General features: G+C 56.5%; 1 protein-coding gene across 6 annotated transcripts in view; it reads right to left on the bottom strand.

The window, feature by feature from the left end:
• KIF21B (kinesin family member 21B) overlaps window positions 1–26,296 on the bottom strand; it is an 85,829-nt gene that overhangs the window by 23,367 nt on the left and 36,166 nt on the right. For all 6 annotated transcript variants that reach the window (XM_037884995.2, XM_037884994.2, XM_043533539.1 and 3 more), the window contains exons 2-20: window positions 20,364–20,586; window positions 19,802–19,984; window positions 15,182–15,331; window positions 13,335–13,469; window positions 13,062–13,217; window positions 12,612–12,727; window positions 11,659–11,854; window positions 10,067–10,256; window positions 9,846–9,909; window positions 8,447–8,668; window positions 7,927–8,002; window positions 7,198–7,297; window positions 6,535–6,726; window positions 5,307–5,506; window positions 4,332–4,439; window positions 3,019–3,087; window positions 2,021–2,250; window positions 1,585–1,732; window positions 1,256–1,450 (exon numbers count right to left, since the gene is read on the bottom strand). In XM_037884995.2, coding sequence (XP_037740923.1) covers window positions 1,256–1,450; window positions 1,585–1,732; window positions 2,021–2,250; window positions 3,019–3,087; window positions 4,332–4,439; window positions 5,307–5,506; window positions 6,535–6,726; window positions 7,198–7,297; window positions 7,927–8,002; window positions 8,447–8,668; window positions 9,846–9,909; window positions 10,067–10,256; window positions 11,659–11,854; window positions 12,612–12,727; window positions 13,062–13,217; window positions 13,335–13,469; window positions 15,182–15,331; window positions 19,802–19,984; window positions 20,364–20,586 — 2,953 coding nt within the window. The remainder of the gene's footprint in view (window positions 1–1,255; window positions 1,451–1,584; window positions 1,733–2,020; window positions 2,251–3,018; window positions 3,088–4,331; window positions 4,440–5,306; window positions 5,507–6,534; window positions 6,727–7,197; window positions 7,298–7,926; window positions 8,003–8,446; window positions 8,669–9,845; window positions 9,910–10,066; window positions 10,257–11,658; window positions 11,855–12,611; window positions 12,728–13,061; window positions 13,218–13,334; window positions 13,470–15,181; window positions 15,332–19,801; window positions 19,985–20,363; window positions 20,587–26,296) is intronic.

Below are 26,296 nucleotides of genomic sequence, written 5' to 3' on the forward strand. Positions count from 1 at the left end.
GGAGGGGAGCAGAGAGGGACACTGTGCTAACCTGGGTCAGAGCCCGCATGTCATTAACAGTACGTTCACACAGCAAAGAAAAACCCACGGCAGCGAGCCTCAGAGCCCAGGCCAATGGTTCTGGGCTTGCGCTACGGGGCTAAAAGTAGCAGTGTAGACGTTCCTGCCCAGGCTGGAGCCTGGGCTCTGAGACCCCTCCCCTGGCCAGGTTACAGAGCCCAGGCTCCAGCCCCAGTGTGAGTGTCTACCCTCTTATTTTTAGCCCTGCAGCCCAAGCCCTGCGAGCCCAAGGCAATGGATCCAGGCTCCGAGACGGGCTGTGGGGTTTTCTTTGCAGCACCGACACATGCTACAGGTGCCAGGGAGAAAGGCCTCATTATTAGGGCTACTGTTCCACATTTCTCGGTGGAAATATTTAATCAAAAAGCCATTTTTAATCCAACAAAAATTTCCTTTTTGCTCAAAATCCCTCCACCCCGTTTACAAAAATCTGACATCAGAAGACTCTTAATGTTTGAAAACAGCTTTCAGCAGAAGTTTGCAGTTTCTCAGAAGGAAAACTCTTTCCCAAGTCCCCCAATTATTTGTCTTAATCAAAACTGATTTTCAAAAACCACAAAAAATTCCAGTTTCTCATGGGGGTGGGGTGGGGGGGAAGAGAGAGATTTTCCCCTGTACGGACGGGGCTTCCACTGATTCCAGCATGTGCAGAACTCCCACCAGGGCTGTTGGGCCTAGCGGCTGGTGGTGGACATCATGGTCTCAGCAGCCGTCCATCCAGCACTGATGGAGACCCTGACGGACCAACATATAAGGGCCTTCCTAAATCCTGGCCCCAGCCGTGCGGACGAAGAGGGCGGATTCGTTGCCTCCGCTGGTCCAAGCCAAGCCGCAGCCACGTCCGTTAGCCTGGCGCCTACGGCAGCCCATTGCACCAGCCCCGCCAAGGCTCAGGCACCTGCTGAACTGGGCCTTGTACAGCCGCCCTCAGCGACCACGAGCAGAGAAAGCAGCCAGACTGCAAACCTGCCTCCTGCAACCCTTGCGCTTAAACTGCCTAGAGGAAGAGTCCAGCCAGCCAGCCTCCTGCCCACACCCAGCCCCATCTATCGGCCAGCCCCCAGCGCACCCCCTTTCCCTTACAGCACACAATGCCCTGCTGTGATCTCCCTCCCATCCCCGCCCCCGTGAGACCACCTCCCCATACACAGACCCCTGCGCCTCGCCCCCGCCCGCAGGCTCCCTCCCCCGGCACCTTGGTCTCCTCCAGCTGCATGATGGTGGCCTGGCAGTCGGCGATGCTGTCGTTGATGTAGTCGATGTTGGCGGTCAGCACCTCGATCTCCTCGTTCAGCTCCTGCAGGCCCTTCTGCTCCTCCGGGCTCCCCGCCTGCAGCTTTCCCCTCTTCCCCTGCAGCGCCTCCTGCAGCAGTGCCAGCTCCTCGCGTTTCTGGGGAGGGGCGGGTGGGAGGGGAACGCTTCAGCTGGCGCCGTCCAGGTGCCAGCAGCCTCCCAGCCCTCCGTCATGCTCAGGCCACCCACCCCCCACACCCACCGGGGCACTGCCCCCCTCCCCCACCTCACCTTGATCAGCCGCTCCATGTCCGCCTCCAGGTTGACGATGGTCATCCTCTGCATGACGACGTCGAAGATGCGCCGCTCCAACGACTGCCACTTGAGCCGGGCCGCCTTGCTGAAGGACTGGCTCACCCCCTTCTTCGGGAACTTCTTCCTGCAGCGGGACGGGACGCGGTCAGGGGGCTCCCGCCGGGCGGGCGCTCGGCTAGTGCTCGGGACGGGGGGGGGGGGCATTTACACATCGGGGCTGCCTCCAGCCAATGGGGAGAGTCCCACGCGTCAAACCACGGGGCAGAGTCACCCACGACGATAGAGCGATCGTCTCCCGCGTGCCTCTTGGCCACAGAACTCCGCTCCCGGCTCACACCCAGGAGCCCGGGGGCTGAGGACCAAGCAGGGAATGGGGCGGTGGGGGACATGGATTTGAAAGCGCTGGTCTGACCTGACGGGCCGAGCCCCATTCACGGAGGGCAAAGGGTCTCCGAGGAAGTGGTCGATTTTCCGATTCCACTGACGCACGATGCTGGAGACCGAGCGAGAGCCGGACTCCGGTTCCGAGGAGGTGGTGCTGGCGGACACCTCCGCCCCCGAGTCCAGCATGGCCGGCTTCTGACTCAGCCTCCCAGAGACCCGGTCCGACATGGGCTTGGCCAAGCGGCGCAGAGCGGAGACCTGGGCGAGAGCAGTGCCGGAGGGTTGGGCCTCCTGGGGAACACCCGCAGGGGGGGATCGCCCCGCAGCCATCCCAGTGGCAGAGCGACTCCAACCCGTCTCAGGTGGCACAGAGAGCCCGGGAGCGGCTGAGCACCTTTCGAGAGAGCTGAGCCTATCGGGGCTGGGTGGAGGTCCGGTACCCTTGGAGAGCCGTTTCCCAGAATGCGTCAGCAGGGGCTGGGGACCCGTCCGGATTACCGACCCCGAGACGGGATCAAAGCACCGTCCCGTGAGCTGTACGGCGCTGGGGCAGGAGGCAGCCTGGACAAGTCACCCGACCGACTCGGCTGCCAGGACCCAGAGCGGGCTGGTGTAGACTGGATCAGAGAAGGGCCAGGATCCAGCCCCAGGAAGGGAGAAGGGGGGCACAGCCTGTTGTGCACACTCCCACATGGCATGCCGAGAATTCCTCCTTCCTGACTCCAGATCAGCTGCCCCTGGAGGCAGGTGTTTCCTCCTCCACCCCGATAGCGGTCATCTCCTGCCTGGTTACTCCTGGCCATAAAACCGCCAGGCTCTGTGGGAAATCCACCCCACCCAGGGCCAGCGCCTTGGGAACAACCCAGCATTGGCTGAGTACGACCCACCGGGATGGCGGAGGGGACTGGAGAGGCCCCAGGCCCTGCCCTGCCCAGGGCCCCATCCAGCAGCCAGGCCTCAGCGCCCATCCGGTCACAGCCGCGAGCAGCTCTCCAGACGCCCGCAGGCGCAGGGGCCGGCACTCACCTCCTGGGTTTTCCTTCGCAGCACGATTTCCTGCTGCCGCTTCTGAGACTCCAGCGCCCGGATCTGAAACTGCGCGGGAGAGAAGCCGAGCCTCAGGCGAGTCCTGAGCGGGCGTGAGCCGCTAAAGAGGAACCCGGGTTCTGGGGTAGAACCCATGGCAGGAATGGGGGAAGGGGAGAGGACCCCAGGCTCCCACACCCCCTTGCGTGAGGCCAGCATGTGGGATGTTCTCAATGCAGGCCATGGGCCAGATTCTGATCTCACCAGCAGCGGTGTAAAACCTGGAACAACTGTGGCATTTGCACCTGCCCTGAGCAACAACCAGAGATGCAGGAGGAAGCAATCACCTCCTCTGACCTTGGGGAGGAACCTGCCACCCCACCAGGTGCTGATCTCAGGGGATGGATGGACAGACTGACACATGGTTGGAGGAGGGGACGTGTTGTGCCTTCAATAGGGGGAGGATGGGTGCCGGATGCTGTTTGAGTCCCCAGACAGACGGTGGGGCGGCTGGCTTCACAGACCCTCCCCTGATGCAGATTCAGCCTGCAGGCCTTGGCGGGCCAGTGGCCCATCACAGGCTCTGAGAGGAGCAGGCCTGGGGGCCAAGCTGGGCACTGATCCCAGGGGCCGGGCACGCGGGAGAGCTCTAGCACCCTGTCGAGCAGAGGCAGGGTAGGGCTGAACACGGAACGTCCTTGATGCAGGCGACGGCTGGATTCACATCTCCGCGGCAGCGGTGTAAATCTGGAGCGACTCCGCTAATGTCAATGCAGTTACTCCAGATTTACAACCAGCGTCATGGAGAGCGGAATCTAGTCCTCTGCTGGTACAGCGCTTGCTCCAGATTTCCCAGCGCCTTGCTCAGCCATCCCCGCGGCTCAGCCCAGCTTTGCAGGGCTCCCCTGCTGCCCCCACATCCCAAATGGCCCCACCCCCTGGCTCAGCCCTGCCCGATCACAGGGGCACCCCTGTCCCCGCCCCACCCTGCGTCAGGGGCTCTGGGTGCAGGCTGGCTCACAGGGGAGGGGGACCTGACATCATGTGCACACCACAGGGGACCTGACATCACGTGCACAGGGGAGGGGACCTGACATCATACATCAGCAAGGGCTCTTCAGCACCCTCCCCATCCAGCCCCAAGGAGCCTGGCTTGGGGCATCTCCCCAGGAAAGGCCCAGACCCCTTGGAGAACCCGCATTCCCCGCTGCGCCTCAGCCAGCTAGTGAGGGAGCTCAGAGCCGAGCAAGGGGCGCAGGCCCCAGCCGGAGCTGCCCGGCCTGCAGGGCCCTGGCGAGGTGCTGGGCTCTCACCTCCTGCCTGCGTTGCTCCTTCTTCAGCTGGGCGATCTCCCGGTTCCGCTTGGTCTCCGCCAGCCGTCTACGTTGCTGCTCCTCCCGCATCTGCTTCATCAGTGCCACCTGTGGGCCCGATGTGACGAAGCAGGACTGTTCTTAATGCTTCCTCTGAATAGTGTGGGGGTGCCTCAGTTTCCCCTAGGAAATTCTTAAGTCTCTAGGGGGTGGGATAAGGGTGTGATATCCTTGCAGAGCTCTAGAGGACAGGTGTGTGCAGGGATCTGCACACAGAGAATGGCCGACACCCTGTTTCCTGGCAACTGATGGCCTGGGCCCTTCCCCCCTGCAAGGTGAGAGCTAAAGGGCTGGAGAACAAAGGAATCTGGTGACCTCCTGGCCTGGGAAAGGGACAAAGCCCAGAGGAGGAGGGGCTGGAGGGAGTTTCAGTTGGGGGCTGGCTGGGGACATGGAGTGAAGGGCAGACGTGGTTGTCTGGCTCACTGCCCCCCAAAATGGACGCAGCTGAGGGGTCCTGTTCTCTGCACCTACAAGCTCTGTTTTAGACCATGTTCCTGTCGTCTAATAAACCTCTGTTTTACTGGCTGGCTGAGAGTCCCGTCTGACTGCGGAGTTGGGTGGCAGGACCCTCTGGCTTCCCCAAGACCACGCCTGGGCGGACTCGCTGGGGGAAGCGCAGGGAGGGGCAGAGGATGCTGAATGCTCCGAGGTCAGACCCAGGAAGGTGGAAGCTTTGTGTCCTGAAGACAGGCTGCTCACAGATAGGTGACTGCCCCAGAGTCCTGCCTGGCTTCATGGGGAGCAGTTCCAGAGCATCGCCCAGGGACTCCATGACACCCCCAACAGCCCACAGCCAGCATAAGGAGCGTGCCCAGAGGGCCATGCCCATCCACCGCCCCTGCCCCAGCGTGGAGAGCTGGCACAAGCGGGCCATGCCCCTCCAGCCCCCTCCTCCTCTGCCCAGCCAGGTACCTTCGCTTTCTTCATCTCTGCCACCTCAGCCTGCAGCTTCTTGAGCTCCCGCTCATAGCGCGACTGGTTCTTGAGCAGGCGAGCGTGTTCCTTCTGGGCCGCCTGCAGCTTCTGCAGGTCCCGGTTCATCTCCTTCAGCCGCTTCTCGTAGTCCGCCTTGATCTTGTTGGCCTTCTCCTCCGTGTAGCATTCCATGGTGCCTGGAGAGGGTGGCGCAGGGACGCTCAGAGCGCCAGGCCAGGCCCAGCCCCTCATGCTCCATCCCACCCCGCTGCCCCCTGGACCCACCAGGCCCTGAGGGAAAGCACCCTCATTGCAGGGCGCTTTAGATTAACCCTTGGCCTCCAGGGACAAGCCTGCCTGGTCCAGGAGCTCAGGAGATGTTCAATGGCTGAGTAGCCCAGACCAGTCATGGCCTGCAAGCCAGAACCATGGGCCTATTTAAGACCAATAACCCTTGCAGCAGAGCAGTGCCAGGCGTGTGCCAGGGACTGCACCACTCCAGGGACTGGGCGTATACTGTTCTCCTCCAGGCAGCCATTGCCATTTCACCCCAGAGGGGAACGCTGCTGAGATGAGTTTGGTGGGACTCAGCTGAGAGCAGGTGTCTCAATCACTAACGTCTCAGTTATAGCATCAGCTGCCCCTCTCGGGGAAGATGCCCAGGACTGAAAAGCCCTGGAGACCAAGCTCTCTGCATGGGCAGGCTACGCTGCTGCTCCTGCACTGGGGAGCCAGTTTCCTCGCTGGGAGGAAGTCGGGAGCAGCTGGGAGATCTGGGTTCCACAGCCACCTTGGCCACAGATGCCAGCTGGCTTTGGGCACAGCTCTTTACCTGGGCCTGTCTCGCAAGGGGGCAGAGCTCATTAACACATGTCAGAACTTGGAGCTCCTCTGAGGGAAGGTGCCGGGGAAGAGACTTTCCACAGGCCCTACTCCCACTCTCCACGGCCAGCGGGCTGCCCAGCCCTGATCAAGAGGTGGGACAAGTGGCACGCTGCCGGGGGACCGTGGAGAGGGGTCAATCCCACGAGGTGGGAAGCCAGACAACTGAGCAGCCAGCGGTAATCGCCGGGGACTGCAAGAGGGGCATGGAATGGAGTGGGGAGCGGCCCCAGTTTGGGTCTCACTGGGCGCCGGGAGAACCCCAGGGGTCTCCTGCCGGCGCTGGCTCAGAGGGCCCGTGTGGTGGGATGAGCCGGCGGGGTGGAAGGGGCACTGCCCGTACTGAGGTTCTGCAGCACCCGGTCCCTCTCCAGCTGGGTGTCGCGGATCTTGTTCTGCAGCAGGATCAGCTTCTCCTCGTACTGGTGCTTGAGGGTCTGCAGGCGCCGCTGGCTGTTCTCCAGCTCGTCAATCAGCTTCTGCTTGATCTCGATCTCGCAGGTCAGGTCAGCCAGGTCAGCCTGGAAATTCACCACTAGCGGTGGGAAGAGAGTCAGTCAGCCAGGCAACCCCAGGGAGGTCAGGGGGAGAGCGCCAGGGAGCCCTGGGCTGGCCTGGAGACGGGAGGGGCAGTGCCTGGCTCATGGGTCCCCTGTGGACTCTGGCTTTGCAGGGGAAAAGGAGGCAGATGAGGCAGGACGCCGAGGGGATGGCATCTCGCTCCTGCAGTCTTAGCCCAGCCAGGGTACCCGGAGGTGAATGTGGGGGGCTGAGGTGGGAAGGGGCACCAGCTTGGCAGCCAGGCCTGTGCCACTGAGCACCAGCTGAGCAGGCCCACCTCAGCACCCCGACTGGCACCTCGTGCACCTCCAGCCAAGACCTGCCCAGCTCACCCCACAGGCCTGCTGCAGCCCCCTACCACCTCCCCAAAGGGGGCATTGGCCCTGAGTCACTGCACATACCCCCAGCCCAAGCCTAGAGCCGGGCGCCGTGCTCTCTGAGTTACCCTTCTCCTCAGCGTCTGAGTCCGAGTCCACCAGGCTCTCCTCACTGCCCGAATCCTCGTCCTCATCCTCACAGCCACTCTCCTCCCGCTCCTCCTCCTCCTGGGAAACAAGCGCAGGGTTAGGGCAGAGATCAGGAGCCTTCGGCCCCTCTCCTGTCATCCCAGGGGCTCAGACCTCTCTCCATCTGTCAGCCCCAAACGTGGGTGAATTAAAGCGATTGCCTCAGAAACCAGTGCCAGGCAGAGGCAGGAGAGAGGGCGAGGGACAGGGCTGATCCCGCATCATTCAGGATGTGGGGTGTGCAAAGGGAGGGGGCCATGTCTGAGGAACGCCCCCCACCCTCCCCGCTGAGATGGCAGCTGGATACGAAGGGCCTGATGGGGCAGACGGGACACGGTTCATGGGACAAAGCCCAACTGCACGGAAAGCCCTGTGGCTAGTTGCCCTGCCCCAATGTCGCCAGTGTGTCAGATAGCACAGGGCACTGCCAGGGGGCTGAGGGGATGGTCTTGCCCGCCATCCTCGGCCCGTGCCCAGCCCCCACTCCCCACACCTAGGTGGGGCCAAACAGCAGCCAACTGACTGCCCTATGGGGGGGTGGTCATGGACTCTGCCCCTGCCTCCCAGACGCAGCTGACCCAATGCCAGCGAGGCACAGAGAAGGCTGTTGCTATTCTGGCTAGCAATGGGGCTCCCACCCCCAACTCCACGGGGGAAGCCTCCCTCACCTCCTCGTTCTCGTCCGTCTCCTCCCCGTTCTCCTGCTGCAGCTTTGGCCTCTTCTTAAAGGCCTCCTTCTCCGGGCTGCCAGGAAGAGAAGGGATGAGCCCTGGTGACGGGGGAGAACTAGCACATGGTCCCCTTAGAACACCCCCAACATCCTCCATCTCAGAGCCCTTCATGAACCCAGCCCTCTGGAGAAACAGGCCAGGTAGTGTTAACAGATGGGGAGACTGAGGCACAAGGAGGGGAAGGGACTCACCCAAGGTCATGTGGCACATCAGAGGCAGAGCTGAGAAAAGAACCCAGGAGTCCTGATTCTCTGCTGTATGGTTTTGGCTTCCCCTAGGGATGCGGGAGCAGGATGTCTGGATCAGCAGGGCTGATGGGGGCTAAAGGGTGCCAGGGCTGGAAGCCCAGGGAAAAGTAAGCACCCCAATAACTACGGTCCTGCCATAACAAAGAGGCAGGCGTGGGCGCACCCAGAACAGCCCCGTCTGCCCGCCCAGCCAGGGAGTTGGCCATCACCTCTTCCTCCGCTGCCTGGTCTCCTTCTTCAGCCGCTCCAGATCCTGCTTAGCCCGCCGAAGAACTTCGGTGGCCTCCGCCTCCATGGAGACCACGGGGCTGCTGAGTGCCCCCAGGCCTGGCCCTGGAGACGAGCCCAGGGAGTAGGGGGGCCTGGAGGAGACCCGTGACAGACTGCGGCGAAGCGACTCATTCATGGCTTCGCTCTCCAAGAGCTTTGTCCTGGGGACCAGAGGGGCTTTTGGTTATGGAGATCTGCCACCCTGGGCAGATGTCCAAGCACCCCAGGGGAAAAGACACACCCCCCCCCCAACCTCTAAGGAGGGGTGACCGGGAGAATGTGTGTCTGGAACCTAAACTGCCCTTGCTCAGCTCGGTCCAAGGGGCTCAGGGCTCCGCTCCTAGGGAGGGGTGCTGCAGAAGGGCCACCACTAACCATCTTCATGCCTCTCATGAGAGCAAAGAGTCCCGTCAGATGCCACTTCCCGGATTTAGTGCCTTCACTTGGATGGCAATACAGCCCGGACCACGTCACAAAGCCGTCTCAGCCCAGGGCTTCCCATCAGGCCTGAACGCTAACGGGAGAGAAGCAACCCTGGCCGACAGCCAGGTCTCAAGAGCAACGACAACACGGCCATAGCAGCCTAACGGTTAATCTTCAGCCGCTGGGATAGACACGGTGGGGCCCCTCTGTTTTCTAGCATTACGGACAGGGGTCTGGATCCTCAGTGGGAGGGGGGTAAATCGGCATTGCTCCATGGACCCCAGTGGGGCAATGCTAATTTTACACCAGCTGAGAATCTGGCACAGAATGAGCGAGGGGATTCCTGTCTCTGGGGCTGTCAGTTTCTCTGGCACAAAATCCACATTTATGAACAGCACTAGCTATCAGACTGCATCTCAACCTCGGAGGCATTTAAGTCTGGATCAGCCAAGGCTCCAGAGAAGGCTTGGGAGCAAGGCGGCCGGACAGAACACCCTACAGGATGGGGACATTTCCCTCTCGAATGTGGGGCTTTTATTTATATTTCAGCAGCACCGAGACACGAGATCAGGGCCCTGTTGTGCCAGGTGCTGCAAGCACCCGTGAGACAGCCGCTGCCCCAAAGCGCCAACAATCTAAATGGTCACGTCAGGCCAATGGCAAGAGAGAGGGGAAGGGACTTGCCCACGGTCACCCAAGGTCATTGGCAGAGCTGCGATATCAGCCTACTACTTGAACTCAGTGCCCACGACATCAGTCACCCAGCCGGGAGCGGCAGAGCCAAGGAGGGAATCTGGGCCTCCCAGCTCAGCGTCCCCCTGCTAGCCCGTGCTGCCCCTTTGCAGGTCCTCTCGAGCTGCCCGCGATACGCGGCCCCCCGGATGGGCGGAAGGAGAGAACGTGGCTCGCACCCACCTGAGCTCCTCGATCTCCCGGATGTAGTTCTGGATCAGGGCGCCGATGGCCTCGTTGCCGTCACCTGGAGTGACAGAATTAGGATCACGGACTAGATCAGAAACACCTAGGAACCGGGGTGCCACTCAGCCACCCTGAGCTCTGGGGTGGCTGTAATTTTCATGGTACCGGTCTGTATTCCCCACCCCACATACACGTCCTCCAGGGGTGTCCATCCTCACCTGCCTTGGCCAGTATCAAATTGGCCTCCTGGCTCATCAGGTGGGTGACCCGGCTGTTGATGGCATCTATGGCCTCCTGCATGGCCTTCACCCTCATGCGCAAGGTGGCGTTCTCCTTCTGGAGCATGGCGTTCTCGTGGAACAAGTCGCTGTAGCCCTCGGAGCCGTCCTCCCCGATCACACGCTTGCCCTGGGGGGGAGAGGAGAAGGGGAGATGCAGAGAGGGCAAAGCCACAGCATCCGTCAGGACTGGCCGAACCCAGCCGGTCATGCACTCAATGTCTCCGCACAGAGGAAGATGGGTAGGGTGATCCTACATCCCCGTTTTGGCTGGGACAAGTCCTTTTTTAAGGCATGTCCCGGGTGACCCGACTTTTTTCGGCAAAAGTGGGCATTTGTCTCCAAGAGCAAATGGGACACTCACTTTTGTCAAGAAAGTGGGGTGCAGAGGAACGTGGGGAAGGAAGGGGGGCTCAGGCCAGGCCTGCAGGGTGTTCCGGTTTCCCTTTGGGAAATGTGGTCCCCTTAAAGATGGGTCACAGCAAGGGGAGAAGGGGAAACGCGGAAAATCAAAAAATGGCAGGCGTGCCCATGGGGAGGCCGTGCTTGGGGGATGGCAGAAACGGGGAGCAGCTGACATACTGTAAATGCCTTTTACAGTTAAGATACTGATCTGAGCCCCTATATATGATGGCAGGATCTGAGCACCTCCCAGTTTCATGCATTTACCCTCATGCACCCCCAGGGGGCAGGGCAGTGCTCTTACCCCCGCTGGGCAGACGGGGATTGAGGCCCTGAGGCTAAGGGAGTTGCCCAAGGTCACACAGTGACTCTGTGGCAGAGCAAGGACTTGAACACAGGGCTCCCAAGTCCCAGGCCAGTGCCATGGCCACTGGGCCATCCTTCCTCTCAGACTGGTGAGATACATGACTCAGCTCAATAGCAACCCTTGGCTGCCTAAGGGCTGGTGCTCATGGGAAACCAGCCCAGACAAGCTCAGCACGAAGCAGGATGTCCGATATGCCACGTGGGACAGGGATATAAAGCAGGAGGTGCCTTCCCAGCTCCGAAAGATACTCTGAAGCCTTCTCCCTGTTCATAGTGTGACGTACAGCCCTTTAACAGCCTACCTCACCATAGCCCCTTGCAGTCTACCCACAAACTACAGCGTCACTGAAACTCAGCCATCTCTGGGGTGGAGCCCAGTGCCACAGCGTATACCACACCCAGGAGGAGTGGTGCTGGCCAAGGCCAGCAGACGTGTAGCTGTACACACACCATGGGGCCAGGTCTGTGCAGGGGAGGCAGGAATACCTTCCCCCCGCCATTCGAGGCTGTGTTGGTGCAGCTGGGATTTGAACCTGTGACGGCGAAGAGTCCAGGTGTTTCTATCATACCCAGGCTTTGTACATGCAAGTAGATCTCCCTCTAGCAGCCAGCCCCAGCAACCGCAAAAGCCTGCCACAAACCCAGTTAGGGGAGTTAGTCCGTTAGCCCAAGTGGCAGGCGCAGAAGGTCCTGGGTTCGATCCGTGCCGGTGACCCGAGTGGGCCGTACATGTGCGAGGCTTCGCCCGCTCAGGCGCCCCTTACCGCCTTGTACTCCATGAGCTCCATCTGGAGGCGGGCGATCTCGGCCCGCAGGGCACTGATCTGTTGGCTGGTTTTGTCCTGGTTCACCACCACCTTGTTCTTGATGTTGCGAGCCCGGTTGGCGTACTTGAGCGTGTTCAAGGTCTCCATGAAGTCCCGGTCAGAGGGGCTGATGCAGGCGATCATGATGGTTTGACTGGGAAGGATGGAGAGCCAGCGGGGTCAACCAGAGCAGCCATCGAACAACGCAACGGCTGGGCCACATCAGATCAGCCAATTCCAACCCTGGCACGTGGGGGCCCATTGGCAGCTCCAGCCACAACCCCCGTTGGCCTTTATTTACTTTATAACCGGGGTGCAATCGGCGTCCGGGCCATGCCTTGGGTCCCTTCCACCCTGGGCTGGCACAGGCTGGGAGTGTGGCTAACGCAGCAGCCTGCTTCGTGCTGGCAAAGTGCCGGCCTTCCCTGCTCATTACAAAGTGATATTCAGGGAGTCGCCACCCACGGCAGCCCACGGCAGGGCATCCGGGGCATCGCTGAGGCAGGAAGGATTAGAGCAATCTTGTGCTGGGAAACTCAGCTGCCAAGTCCCGGATCACGAAGGGCTCAGACACATTTTGCAAGAGCTAATTCTGCGAAAGCTGCCTAATTGCGTCTGGGGCTCGGGACTGAGAGAGCCGAGATAATTACATTGGAAAAGTCGCCACGGAGACACCACCAGACCCTTGGCAATGCGCCACCCCAGGAAACGCACACGGCACTTCAGATCCGTCCCTGAGCCCGAGCGGCCCTCCAGTTACTCGGAAATCTCCCACCCCCCGCAGGTGACACACCCAGGGTGCAGACCCCAGACCCAGCAAGGGTACAGCTCTTCCATTCTGGGTCACACACACCCAGCCGCAGCGGACACCCGCTGGGTGACCCCATGCCCTGGCTCAGGGTGCCTGGTACCTGTTCCCCCCAAGGGAGTCCTGGAGGAGCCGGGTCAGTTTGGAGTCTCGGTAGGGTACGTGCACGGCTTTCTTGCTCTGGTCTCCAAGGGCGCTTATGACGTTTCCCAGGGCCAGCTGCCAACAAAACAGAAGGGCCTGAGTTCTCACCCCATGCTGGGGAGGTCCCTTCCCTGCGGAAAACAAAGCTCAGGGTGATCGGAGCCACCTCTTTCCGGGGAGCAGGGGGCTCTGGACCAGATGCACTTGCAGCTATATCAGCCAGACAGTGTGCTGCCCCTCTCCTGCCTCCACGTTATTCCTGAGCCCCCAGATCCAGGAATCTACCCCTACTAGGGACGGCGCTGGGTAGTGCAGCTAGTGACCGAACCAGGACTCGGCGTGACCCCCCGGCAGCCCCTTTATATCCACTGCAGCCCGTCCCAGCCTCCTCCGCCCGCTAAGCGTCTACCAGGCCGCAGTTGATGGAGATGCCCTCCTTGGCTCTCTCGCCCGTGGCTCCCGTCCGCTTCAGCCTCTCCGAACCAGCCAGGTCCACGAAGTGGAACTTGGCGGTGAGGGTCTCGTACTCGCCGGTGGCCTGGGATCCCTCGGGAAGGCCGGTCACCTGGCAAGCAGACACGCCGCAGCGTCAGCGCGTCCCACGGGGGAACGGGGCATTATCCCTCTGCGCTGATCGCTCCCAACCCGACCCCACTCCGAGCATCCCGCTGTGCAGCCTCACCAGGTCCGGCCGGGCACAGACTCTCATCTGGCACAAGTGGATGGTGAAGATGGCATGGGAGCGGGAGCTCTGGACATTCATCTGGGTGCTGGCGGTTGTGCGGGACAGAGCTCCCTGCTTCAGGCACTGGATCAGCTGCAACGGCAAGGAAAGGGTTAAAAGGAAACGTCCACCCCATCCTGCTGGGAGGGGGCACGATGCCAGAGTGGGGAGGGCGCCCTTGGTCAATGGGCCGTAGTCACCCTGGGATGCGGGCAGCCGAGCCCCTGCGTGGCATGCAGGCCCAGGTGCCCGGGCCCCGCACTGGGAGATCCCTGCCCGGTGACACTGGGGAGCGTCTCCCATGGCCACAGGGAACGAGGGAGCTGCAGGGAGACCGCAGATCAGCCCGCTCACGAGTTACCAAGAAAGCCAAACCCGAGGCCAGAGGCCAGGGTGGAGGCTCACTCAGGGTCTGTGCGCTCAGAGAAGGGATTGGGAATCTGCCCATGCACAGCTATGGTGAGTAATGTAACACTCTACAGATCGAGGCCCCGGTGTGCTAGGTGCTGTACAAACGCAGTGAGAGCCAGCCCCAGCCCCAGCCCCACGGAGCTGACAGAGAAGGGACTTGCAAAGGTTACACAGCAGCAAGTGGCACGGTGGGTAACAACCCAGCTCTCCCAGGGCCCAGCCCAGAGTCCTAAGCACTGGTCCACGCTGCCCCCCATGATCTCTGCTGCACACAAAGTGTCTGGGGGCAACAGAGGAGGGATCTGACCTCCAGGTCCTGAGGGTCGTTTCTGCTGGCCCCAGACGGCTGAGAGACGTTCCCGCGCAGACACCGCACAGGGCAGGGGCTTCTCCAGGACCAACCCCCTCCATGCACTTGTGCCAGGAGATACCCGCTTGAGGCAGCAGGAGAGACTCGTCCCGGCGTCACGCGCTCACAGTCCTGCCTTTGGCGCCTGACTCTTCTCCCCTGGGACCAGAGCCTCCTGCAGCGATGCCTGGTTAACTAATGGCTCTTACTGCCTGCTGGACGAGCGATTCCCTCGCCCCGGCGCTACAGGATGGGGGCTGCGTTCCCACCCCCCCTTCGCCCTAGGATGCTGCTCCCATGGGAGACAGGTACCGCATGCCAACAACACAGGGGGGCATGGGAGGGCTGGGCATGGAGCCCAGACTCCTGCCCTCGGATAGCAAAGGGTGAGCACATGAGCACTGAGGATGCCAGGGGACCGCTCTCCCTAGGCCCTGCACCACATGGCACAGAGGGGAGGAGCAGGGGGCCTGGAGAGAAGGGGTGGGAAATGGATTTAAAAAGCCTCCTTTCTGGGGACTGGCAAGGAGAGGGTTAACCCTGTCCAAGCTGGGTCCCCTCTTGCTGCAAGGGGGGCTGTTGAGTGTGGGGAAGAAGAGAGGGCTGGGATCGGCAGGGGGACAATTTCCCTTCGAGGGGGGGGCTAGTAGAGCAGGTCGGGGGAGGGAAAATCCATTCACAGCCCATCCCACCCCACACCAGGTTTGGGACCAGGGAGCACGGTCGTAGGAAAATGCAAAGGGCTCGCATCCTGGTGCGGTGCCCTCATGCCACCCAGGGGCACATCAGCCGGCCATGTGTCAACGCCACACCCTGACCGTGGCTGTCCCAGGCCAGCAGCAGCCAGAGCCTCCCAGGGCTGGCTAGGACAGCCTGCAGGAGAGCTTCCGCCCTGGGACTCTGGCGGGCTAGCACCCGACTCCCCTTGTCGTCACGGGGGCTCTGCCCCGCACAGCACCCGGCCCCTCCATTCCGCCCACGCCCGCTCTCCGGCGACCCGGAGCGGCCAACCCACGGCAGCAGCCAGGCCCCGGGCGTCGCCCACCTCGTCCTGGGAGCTGATGAGGCGGGAGGTGACGCCCGTGGTGTAGATGCTGCCGCTGGCGTCCTCGTGGATTTTGATGTTGGACTTGCGGTGGCGGGAGTCGGGGTCCCGGGCGCTGTCGAACAGGTCCAGGATCTCCTCGTTGTAGAGCTGCGGGGGAGGGAGACACGGGAGCAGGTTACTGGGCGGCACGGGGCCCGCTGCAGAGCCCAGCGCTTGGCTTCACGACTAATCTCCCGCCACTGCGGGGTGAACAGGGGCCGTGCTCAGACCCCTAGCGCCATGCTGCGCTGGAGGAGGGAGTATCCTAGAGAGAGAGTCCACGCAGACCACCGCGAAACTCCCGTTGTCGTTTGCCAGCGGGTCCCAGCTGGCTACTGGATCTGCTGGCCCCACACAGGCCGCCACATGGACTAAGATACTCTAATGGCACCTGCTGGAACAGCTGGTAGAGCCCCCTGTTCTCTGGGGCTCCCCTGGCCGGTCACACGCCAACCTTCCAGCCGGGAGCTTGCTTCGAGAAAGAACCGAAATCGATTTGGGAAGATCTGGCGGGCGTTAGGCTCGGCACGCAGTTCATTGCGACAATCCCAGCTCAGGGGCTAGCGGGAAAGCACCGCCGAGCGGCTCTGAAGCTAAAGGCTAATCTGTTCCACTCTGCCCCTGGAGGAAGTTATCTCCAGCCCAGTAAAGCCTCCCCTCTAACGAACCTTCCTGGAGAGGGCAGAGGTCCCAGGACACGGCTAGGAACACAGCGGTAACAGCAGCCGCCTGTCACCTTGCATGCTGGAGCTTTAATGGACCCACAAGGTCACCCTCCAACGAGGGCACCTTTTATTCCAGCTGTGCACACCACGGCGCTGAGATGCAGCCACCTCTGGGGTGGAGGGTAGCCATCAGCACACCCCACCAGGGGAAGAGGGGACACTGGGGCAAACCATTTCCCACAGGGCCACGCTGCCCTGCTGCGTTTGCGGGGAGCGTGGGTGTTCAGCGCTGAGAGGGCAGGCGCTATAGGCCAGCTGAGCCGGGCCCTGCATGCGTCGGGCCAAGCAGGCAGCTAACGAAGCCATCCCCTGCTGACTGGCTGCAGCTGCACAGGAGCAGGCAGTGTGGCCTAGTGGCTAGAGAACTGGGCTAGGCCTCCAGAGACCTGGGTCTGGTCTGTTCCCAGCTCTGCCACTGACTTGCCGGGTGAGTGACTTCCCCTCTCGGTGCCTCAGTTTGCCCATCTGTAAAATGGGGATCAAGATACTGATCTTCCTTTGTAAAGCACCTTGAGCTCTCCTGAGGCAAAGCGCTAGGTACCAGCTGGCTCTAGATGATGCGACGGTAAAGCCTGAGCTCTGCCTACACTAGTGCCTTCGCCATCACTGTGATTCTGCGGATCGCCTGCTCCGAGCCAGGCTGGCCACAGCCCACCAGGGGACTACGAACGGGCGACTCTGAAATAGACCAGAGGGGTTTGTCTGGAGGAAACTCCTGCCTCACGCTGGGACTGGATGCTTCAGAAGCCCAGACATCTGAGTCTCTGAAACTATTTAACAGGCAAAAATATCCTGACCGGAAAACAGACAGGACACAATAAACTCAGAACTCGGCAGGCAGCCCCCAGCTCCAGCACTGCCAGGGTCATTAACCCTGGCAGTGCTGGAGTCTCAGCAGCCTCCGGGCTTGGTCAAAGCTTCTCTATAGCCAAGAAGCTAGCATCTGCCAGCCCTGCCGTCGGACAGGACGGCTTCTGGTGCTGAACCTACAGAGCCGGAGCAAGGCCAAGGTGAAGGGTTTTCAGATGTAGCTCCTCTTAGCCTAGGGGGGATGGTTCAGGCCATGTAAAGGGTCCACGGCGTTGGCCAAGTTCGCAGATACTCTCCACATGCCAGTGCAGTGGGGCCAGATCCTCAGCCGGCGTCAATCAGACACAGCTTCATTGAAGTCAGTGGCGTTACCCCAGCCCGTAAACTCTAACAGGGCGTTCCCAAAGGGGATGTCGCTGGGAGGAAAGGGATCGAGCAAAGAGAAACATAGGCTGAATAGCAGGAGGTTTCCCTGACAGTGAGATCTACTGTGGCAACGTACCCGGTGGGAGTCCCAGCACCCTGTGGCATTCACAAGCTGGCCTGGCTCTGGGGAAGATGTTATAGGAGGCAACCCTGCCGCAGCAGGGAGCAAGGGCTAGACGGGATCTCGCAGGGTTCACTGCAGCACTTGTGTCTGATCCTATAGCTCATGCCCGGGGCTGGGCAGTAACACAACACTGCGGGCAGAGGGGCACTCCCAGCCGTGCTGTCCTGCTGGCGTACTGAATGAGAAGCAGGGTTAACCACCACTCGGAATAGCCTCGCCCCGACAAAGGGATTTCAAAGGAGGGGACAATGAACAGGAAGAACTCCCACGTCCTGCTTCCATGCCAGGTCACGGGCGCTCACGGAAGAGCCAAAGCCCTGCCAAGGCTAGAGATCTTTGGGAACACGGTCACCCTTCCCACTTCTTCAGATCTGGGACAGAAGAGATGAGGAGCGCATCATGGAAGGGAAGGTTTCCTAAAGTGCAATATGGGGGTAACTTACCCAGCCAGGTACAGGGGTCTGAAGCCATATGGGTCTCAAATCTTTGCCCAGATGGAGAAAATGGAGCTCAGACTTTCCAGGGGAGCTCTGTGCTCTAGTGGATGGGTCTGATCATCTGGAGATGTGCAATCCACTTCTGGTTCTGACCCAGGCTCGCCTGATCTTTGGCAAGTCACTATCTGTACCTCCGTTGTAAAATGGACAATTGGTATTTATCTAATTCATAGATTCTTAGATATTTAGGTCAGAAGGGACCATTATGATCATCTAGTTTGACCTGCACAATGCAGGCCACAGAATTTCACCCACCACTCCTGCGAAAAACCTCTCACCTATGTCTGAGCTATTGAAGTCCTCAAATCGTGGTTTAAAGACTTCAATGAGCAGAGAATCCTCCAGCAAGTGACCCGTGCCCCATGCTACAGAGGAAGGCGAAAAACCTCCAGGGCCTCTTCCAATCTGCCCTGGAGGAAAATTCCTTCCTGACACCAAACATGGCAATCAGCTAGACCCTGAGCATATGGGCAAGATTCACCAGCCAGATACCCAGGAAAGAATTTTCTTTAGTAACTCAGATCCCACCCCATCTAATATCCCATCACAGGCCATTGGGCCTATTTACCATGAATATTTAATTACCAAAACCATGTTATCCCATCATACCATCTCCTCCATAAACTTATCGAGTTTAATCTTAAAGCCAAATAGATCTTTTGCCCCCCACTGCTTCCCTTGGAAGGCTATTCCAAAACTTCACTCCTCTGATGGTTAGAAACCTTCGTCTAATTTCAAGTCTAAACTTCCTGGTGGCCAATTTATATCCATTCATCAAGGTGTTGTGAAGCCCAAGAAAATACGCCTCTGAAGGGATAGATATACAAGGATCATTGAGGGCACGGAGTGTCAGCAGTGGGATTAGAACTCAGGACCTCCCCGCTCCCAGTCTTTCAGTCCTTTCTAGGCTAGATACACAGCAGATGCTTTCTCCTCAGAGGAGGCATTTCTATGTTGGAGTGTGACTAGTTTTCAGATCACTTGAGATTTTGCACATTCTAAAAAAAAGCTGAAGTTTCAGGATTCCATGAAATTATGCAAAACTGATCTGGCAAAATAATATCACAGTGGTTTTCAGTAATTTCACAAAACTCTCTCCCACCCAGCTCGAGTCACTATACACAAGGATGGCACAGTCTGGATCTATTATATCACAGCATACATTTCTCTGTCAACATAATCTAAAAGTAAAATGCAAAGCCAACCCTTTAAAGATCTCCTGGCTTTTTCCATATGCCTTTGAGGCATTACCAAAATGGAAATTTTGTCAGAACAGCGGGGCTAGCTATATACAGGCTTCCTGCATTCGCCCAGAGAAGGTATTCTAAACCCATTCCAGTCCTGAACTGCTGATTAATGCTGCATTTGGCTTTTTCACATTCCACCCCAGAACTAGCTGCATGTGCGGAAGAGCTGAAGTGGTCACAAAGTACACGCAGTCTGCAAGGCACGGTGGGATCGTTCTAGATGAAAGGCGCAATAGGAAAGATTTGGATTCAGGCTCTGGGGACTAAGAAACAGGGCAAAGGGGTGGCAAGGGCCAGTATGTTACTTTCAAGGTGATCAATTCAGTTGGTGAGAAAGCCGGAAGCAATAGATGGGGTGGAAGGAACCATAGACTTCCTGCTTAGCCCCTGAATTGGGGAAGGCTGGGAAAACCTGCATCCTTTGTACAGCTACTGGACTTTGGGCCAAATCCGGATGTCGGCAAGTGGGTGCAGCGTACACTGACTGCAGTCGAGCCACCCTCCAGCTCCCAGACCCAGAGGGACCACAGATAACCAGCACCACGGCCTCCCCGAGAAGCCAGAACATAAGTGGTCAGCTCTGTTTTATGTAGGGCCCATCACACATGCCCCCCTGCTGCAGCATGTGAGCAGCTGTGGTTTGCGGTCGCTGGGGCTGACACCCCTGCCCATGCCCTGTTCCGGGGTGTGGGAATGGCAGCTCCGAGCGCTCCCCAGCCCCAGCTTGTCCCCTGCTCGCTCACACGCACCTCCAGGAACTGGGCGCTGACTTTGAACTCCGGCACGGCTGCGCCATGCTCCTGCGCCGCCCGCTTGCGCTGCTCGATGCCGCTGAAGAGGTGGGAGATGGCCCGCGGGATAATCCCATGCTCCTCCTCCGAGATGTTTGTGTCAAAGCCGGTGCCCATGGTGTACGTCTTCCCAGCTCCGGTCTGAAAGGGCACAGGACGGGTGTTTAGACAGCCCCACGGCGCATCAGTCTTAGAGCAGCCCCCTGCAGCTCCAGCCCTGGGCCGCCAAACCCAACCTGCAGCCACCCCTCCCTGACTGTTCCCCAACAGCTCTGCTGATGCCCCAAAATCCCAACTCGCAACCCCCTCCCCAACATTCCAGCCCTGGGCCTCTGCCCCTGCACCCCACCAATGAGCCTCAACTCCGGCCTGCAGGTCCAGCCCACCACCCTCCGGCATGGCTTCGCTGGCGCAGCACTTGGTGCCCAGCCAGATAGCCCACAACGGCTAACACCCGAGCCTGGCGTCAGTGCAACGGCCCAGGTTTACCGCCGAGGCCCAGGACGGGGACAGCCGGTACCTGGCCATACGCCAGCACGGTGGCATTGTAGCCTTCGAAGCAGCCCTCTATGAGTTTGCTGACGCAGGTGGTATAGATCCGCTCCTGCCACGTGTCCAAGTCGAAGACAAAGTCGTAGGTGAACGCCTTGTCCTTTCCCAGTAGCACCTGTGGCTCCCCGGGGGTCACCGAAGTGCAGATATGGCATCCCTCAATCTTCTCCTTTGACAGCTGGGGACGGATCCTGCCAGTGGGAGAAGACAGGCAACTGAGGACACAGCAATCTTACCTCTCCCAGAGCACCCTGCATCCTTGCAGCAAGGGGGATCACCCTACCCAACAGTGAAATGCAGCCACCTCTGGGCTGCAACATGGCAGCAGCTGCTTAACCATACAAAGTAACAGTCTGGAACAGGAATACCACACCCAGGTGAAACTGCAGGATGCAGGCTTTAGGAAGGCAGCTGGAATTTGGCCAGGGTGACCCCTCCCGACTCTTGTGACTAATGCAATGAGATATTAGAGACCACACAAAGGGTAGGGACAGTGGTGTTGACTGTCACCTCAATATTGCTGGTTCAAATCCCCGTCAGTACTTACTGACAGCAATTCCCATGTGATGGCTGCTTGGCCCATAGCAAGCGAGATTGGTGGGGCCCAGTGATCACTGCCACCAACCTGACAGTCTATCCCTTAATCATTCTTGTGGCTCTTCTCTGAACCCTTTTCAATTTATCAACATCCTTCTGCAATTGTGGGCACCCAAACTGGATGCAGTATTCCAGTAGTGGTCACATCCATGCCAAATACAGAGGTAAAATAACTTCTCTATTCCTATTCAAGGTTCCCTGTTTATGCATTAGCTCTTCTGGCCACAGCATTACACTGGGAGCTTGTGTTCAGCTGATTATCCACCACAACACCCAAATCTTTTTCAGAGTCACTGCTTCCCAGGATAGAGTCCTCCTTTCTATAAGTATGGCCTAAATTTTTTGTTCCTAGATGTATACATTTAGCTGTATTAACACACATATTGTTTGTTTGGCCCCAGTTTACCATGTGATCCGGATCACATGGTATCAGTGACCTGTCCTCTTCATTATTTACCAATCCCCCAATTTTGGGGTCATCTGAAAACTTTATCAGTGATGATTTTACATTTTCTTCTTGGTCATTGATAAAAATGTTAGCTAGTGAAGGGCCAAGAACCAATCCCTGCAGGATCCCACTGGAAACAGACCTGCTGAAGGACTATTCCATGTTTACAGTTACATTTTGAGACCTATCAGTTAGCCAGTTTTTAATCCATTTAATGTGTGGCACACTAAAAAACGAAATATAAAATTAATCAAAGGATAGTGTGATATCAAGTCAAACACCTTACAGAAGTTTAAGTATATTACATCAACGTTATTACCTTTATCAACCAAACCTGTAATTGTATAAAATATATCTATCTATATCTATATCTATCAGGTTAGTTGGACAGGATCTATTTTCCATAAACCCATGTTGATTTGCATTACTTATATTTTCCTCCTCTAATTCTTTATTAATCAAGTCCCATATCAACCGCTCCATTATCTTGCTCAGGATCGATGTCAGACTGACAGACCTATAATTACCAGGTCATCCCATTTTCCCTTATTAAAAATTGGCACATTAGCTGTCTTCCAGTCTTCTGGAACTTCCCCAGTGCTTCAAGACTTATTAAAAATCAACATTAACAGTCCAGTGAGTGCCTCAGTCAGCTCTTAAAACTCTTGGATGCAAGTTATCTGGTCTGGCTAATTTAAAAATGTTTAACTTTAGTAGCTTCTCTAACATCTTCCAGAGATACAAGGGTAATGGAAAGAGTGTTATCACCATATGATGAGACTGAATCATTCGTTTTTTGCCCCCAAATACCACTTCTACATCTGACCATTTCTGCATTATTATTAATAATTCTACCATTTCCAGCTACTAACTAAAGGGCCAATACTATTGTCCAGATTCTTTTGGTTCCAAATATATATTTTTAAAACTCCTTATTGTCCTTACTCTGCTGGCCATCAATTTCTCCCTGTGTTTCTTAGCTTCCCTGATCAATTTTCTACAATTCTTAACTTCTGATTTATATTCATTACTATCTATTTACCCTTTCTTCCATACTTAAAATTTTGTATAGCTTCCTTCACTTCCCCTCTAAACCTGGGTGGTTTTTTAAACAGTGTGGCCTTCTTCCTGAATTGTGGCTTTTTGGGCATCTAGTAAGGAGTTCTTAAATAATTCCCAATTATCATTCACATTTTTCTGTTTAAATTCTTTCTCCCAGCAGCTTTGGCTCATACTTGTTTTCAGCTTTGTGAAATTGGACCTATTAAAGCACCAAGTATCTATATCACTGGTCTGCACTTTATTCCGATTGCACATTATAAATGTGATCAAGTCATGATACTTGTTCCTAGGCTACCATTACACTTTAGTTCTGTGAGCAGTTGCTCTTTACCTGTAAGAACAAAGTCCAATACAGAATCCCCCTGGGTTGGCTGCACCACCTTTTGAGTTAGGAAATTGTCATCTGTAATAATATTTAGAAATTCAGAGGATGTTTGAGTACTGGCAGCAGGAGACCTCCCGCAGATGTCACTCCAAATGAAGTCTGCCATCATCACACAGGGTTCTTTCCCCCTACACGTCATAGATCAGTACATAAGGAGCTGGTCATCCAATTCCCTAGTGTGATTTGGGGCTCTGTAGCAGACACCAACTAAGTCCCCACCTTGTGCTTTATCTGTTAGCACATTGATCTGTGAGCATTCAAGATCATTTTCTTCCAAGTTATCAGTGACTCGGAGACAGGTGATGCCATTTTGGACCTAGAGTGCCCCGCCCCCACCCCTTTTGCCCATTCAGTCCTTCCGAAATAGATTAGAACCATTGCTTTTAACGTTCCAATTGTGCAAATCATCCCACCGGGTTTCAGGAATACCAAGTAGACCGAATTAATGCTCACAGATAAGCAATTTACCCAGCTGTGAGTGACTGCACAAGCCAGAAGGCACTGGGGGAATTGGGCCCTTTCTGAAGGGACTATATTTAGTGCTGGAGATGAACGTACTCTACGAGAACTTCGGCTCTTTTTGAAAGACACTTTGCTTATAGAATTAGAGAGAGGTGACTCACCGGGATGCCTGACACTAGCAAACTGGAGTTACACTTACGAAAACCATTTAAGAGCAGATTATTCTCAAGCCTCTGGAGAATCCCAGAGGATCATTCCCACAAAAGCATCACGCAAGCTGATTGAGAAAGCAGATTCCCAGCCCCACTCCCCCAAGTAAATCAATCAGTCCAGAAAGGAAATCGTTCATTTTTGTCAACTATTTTCTTCGAAATTATAAGAAGGACTTGTGGCACCTTAGAGACTAACCAATTTATTTGAGCATAAGCTTTCGTGAGCCACAGCTCACTTCATCGGATGCATAAAGTGGAAAATACAGTGAGGAGATTTATATACACACAGACCATGAAAAAATACACATTGTAAGGAGAGTGATCACTTAAGAGAAATTATGTTGCTTTTTTGACCAAAACCCAGACATTTGAAAAAATGTCACTTTTAGTAAAAAAACAAACAAAAAAAGGGATTTTCTGTCAGAAAAAAAACGTGATGGAAATATCCCCCAAGCAGCTCTCCCTGCTAGAGCAGGAAGCTGCAAAGGGGGACACATTAGTGAGGACTTGGGCCTTGTGTTTTCAACCTCCGGAGCAGTTCACACCTGTAGCCCCAGTGCGTAATTTGTCGCATCAGAGGTGCCGGGGCTCAGCTCAGGCAAGTCCTGGCACAAATTAAACACTGAGTAGCCCTTCCCTCCCATGGCACTGCCTGGCCTGGCCTAGGTTTGGTACATTTTCTGGTGTTTTGAAGAGGATGCGTGTGCTCGCGCGCATGTGTGTGCATTATATATGAGGGACAGTAAATTGTAGGGGAAGGTTTATGGGAAATATCCTTCCGCTATTACAAAAATAGTTCCTTATTATTATTGGTCTTGCAGTAGCTCATCGGAGCCCAAGTTATGGATCACCACCCCGTGGTGCCAGGCGCTGTACAAACACAGAACAAGAAGAGGGTCCCTACCCCAAAGAGCTGATGATCAATTGAGAGAGACCACAGGTGGCTGCTGACGGACGACGAGCACAAGGAAACACGGCCCTGCCAAAGGCTAACTGAAGTCTTAGAAGCACCTTTCCTATTTATGAATGGCTCCCTGGCCTAGTCAGATGCCAGTCTCCCTCCTCCTCCTCCCCCCAGTCTGCTAGAAAAAGAGTAAGGCCAATGTTTTCAGCAGTGGCCTCTGCGTCTGGAGGCTTCTCTTTCTGGGGAGCCCATTTTGAGACAATTGGGGCCCAATTCCCAGAGGTACTGACTGTCCCACGGCTCCCACTGACTTCAGCTGGATTTCCTTGTGTTCAAATCTTCTGGGGGGAAAAAAAACCAAGGCCCATTCCGTCTCATGCTGGCCCCCCCAGAAGCAGAGGCGCCCCAAATCCGTGGCTGCTATTGACCAGCTCCCATTTTCATTTGCACAATAAGTGGGTCAGGTCAGAAGATGCTGGATGGTCCTAAAAGACTGCTCCCAGGGGCAAGCTGGGCCCTTGGGTGGATTATTTCTCCTTCCAGACTTCTCTCCCACTCCTTTACTGCTTGCAACCCCTGACCCCATTAAATACGTAGGGGTCCCAGCTGCTAATTTATGGCAGTCGGTGCATCAGAGTCCTAACTGGAATACAGGTTTGGATGGCCTGAGCATATACAAACTACTAGGAAACGTAACACCTGGTTTAGACAAGCAGATCCTCAATCTGCAAGGCATATGTAGGTAGGCCCCCACATCTGCGCACAGCCCCAAACTGCACACCCAATTCAGGGATATAGAAGAATGCACGCTCGCTCATTTAAAATGTTGTTTATCAATACCTAGATTTTAAGGCCAGGAGGGGCCATTCTGATCATGCCGTCTCGTCTCCGGCATAACACCGTCTTTCCCCAGTAACTTCGGAATCAATCCCATGACACGTGGTTGAGCTAAAACAGATGTATTAGAGATGCACATTCTTGATTTCAAAGCTTCAAGGGATGGAGCATCCACCGCAGCCCTGTGTAAATGGTTCTGGGGTCTACTTGCCCTCACTGTTCAAATAAAAACACAAACCTGTACTTTATTTCCGGTCTGAATTCATCCGTCAGCTCCCAGCCGCTAGACTCATTGTTCCTTTGTCAGATAGACTACTGCAGTGCACGTGCTCAATCCACACCATTAAAAGCTCCCTTGACACAGTTTCCCATCCTACCAATTCGAGGCTTAAACATTTTTGCCCCAAATCAGTCATTAAAAATAAACCCCAAATATTGCTAATCAAAACCGACAAGGCAAAGGGACAGTACAAACCCCACATGAGCGAGACTGGGGAAGCCAGAGATGAAAACCAACGCAATCTGAGCCAGGAAGGTAAGAGCTCTGCTAGGGGTCTTTTCAGTACTCGCTCTCAAGTTCTTGCTTACCGCCTAAATCCCAGCGCAGAAGGCCAGAAGAAACCATGAGCCAATCTGACCTCTGTAGCTCACAGGCCACGAGCACCACCCGAGCATCTGCACAACCCAAAAACCCAAATCGGATGAATTAGTCAGAATTTCACATGCACCCCCATCTAAAATCCTGCTGTTACACAGGAATCAACTAATAGAAATGTACTGCTAACAAAATGACCTGCAGCTTTGCTTGGTAAGACAGCTGCATTTGTTGAGATTTTAAAGTCTCCTGTTTCCAGGGGATTGGCCTGGCAGCTCTGAAGCTGGCTTGCCTGGGAAGAATCAGGGAGAAGAGACAACATGACACCAAATACCCTGACAAAAACTCTTTTTGGAGACTTAATGACAAAACAACTCCCCTCACTGGCTGTTTTATAAA

This window comes from Chelonia mydas, chromosome 21 (assembly GCF_015237465.2).
Source record: "Chelonia mydas isolate rCheMyd1 chromosome 21, rCheMyd1.pri.v2, whole genome shotgun sequence".
NCBI classification, from domain to species: domain Eukaryota; kingdom Metazoa; phylum Chordata; order Testudines; family Cheloniidae; genus Chelonia; species Chelonia mydas.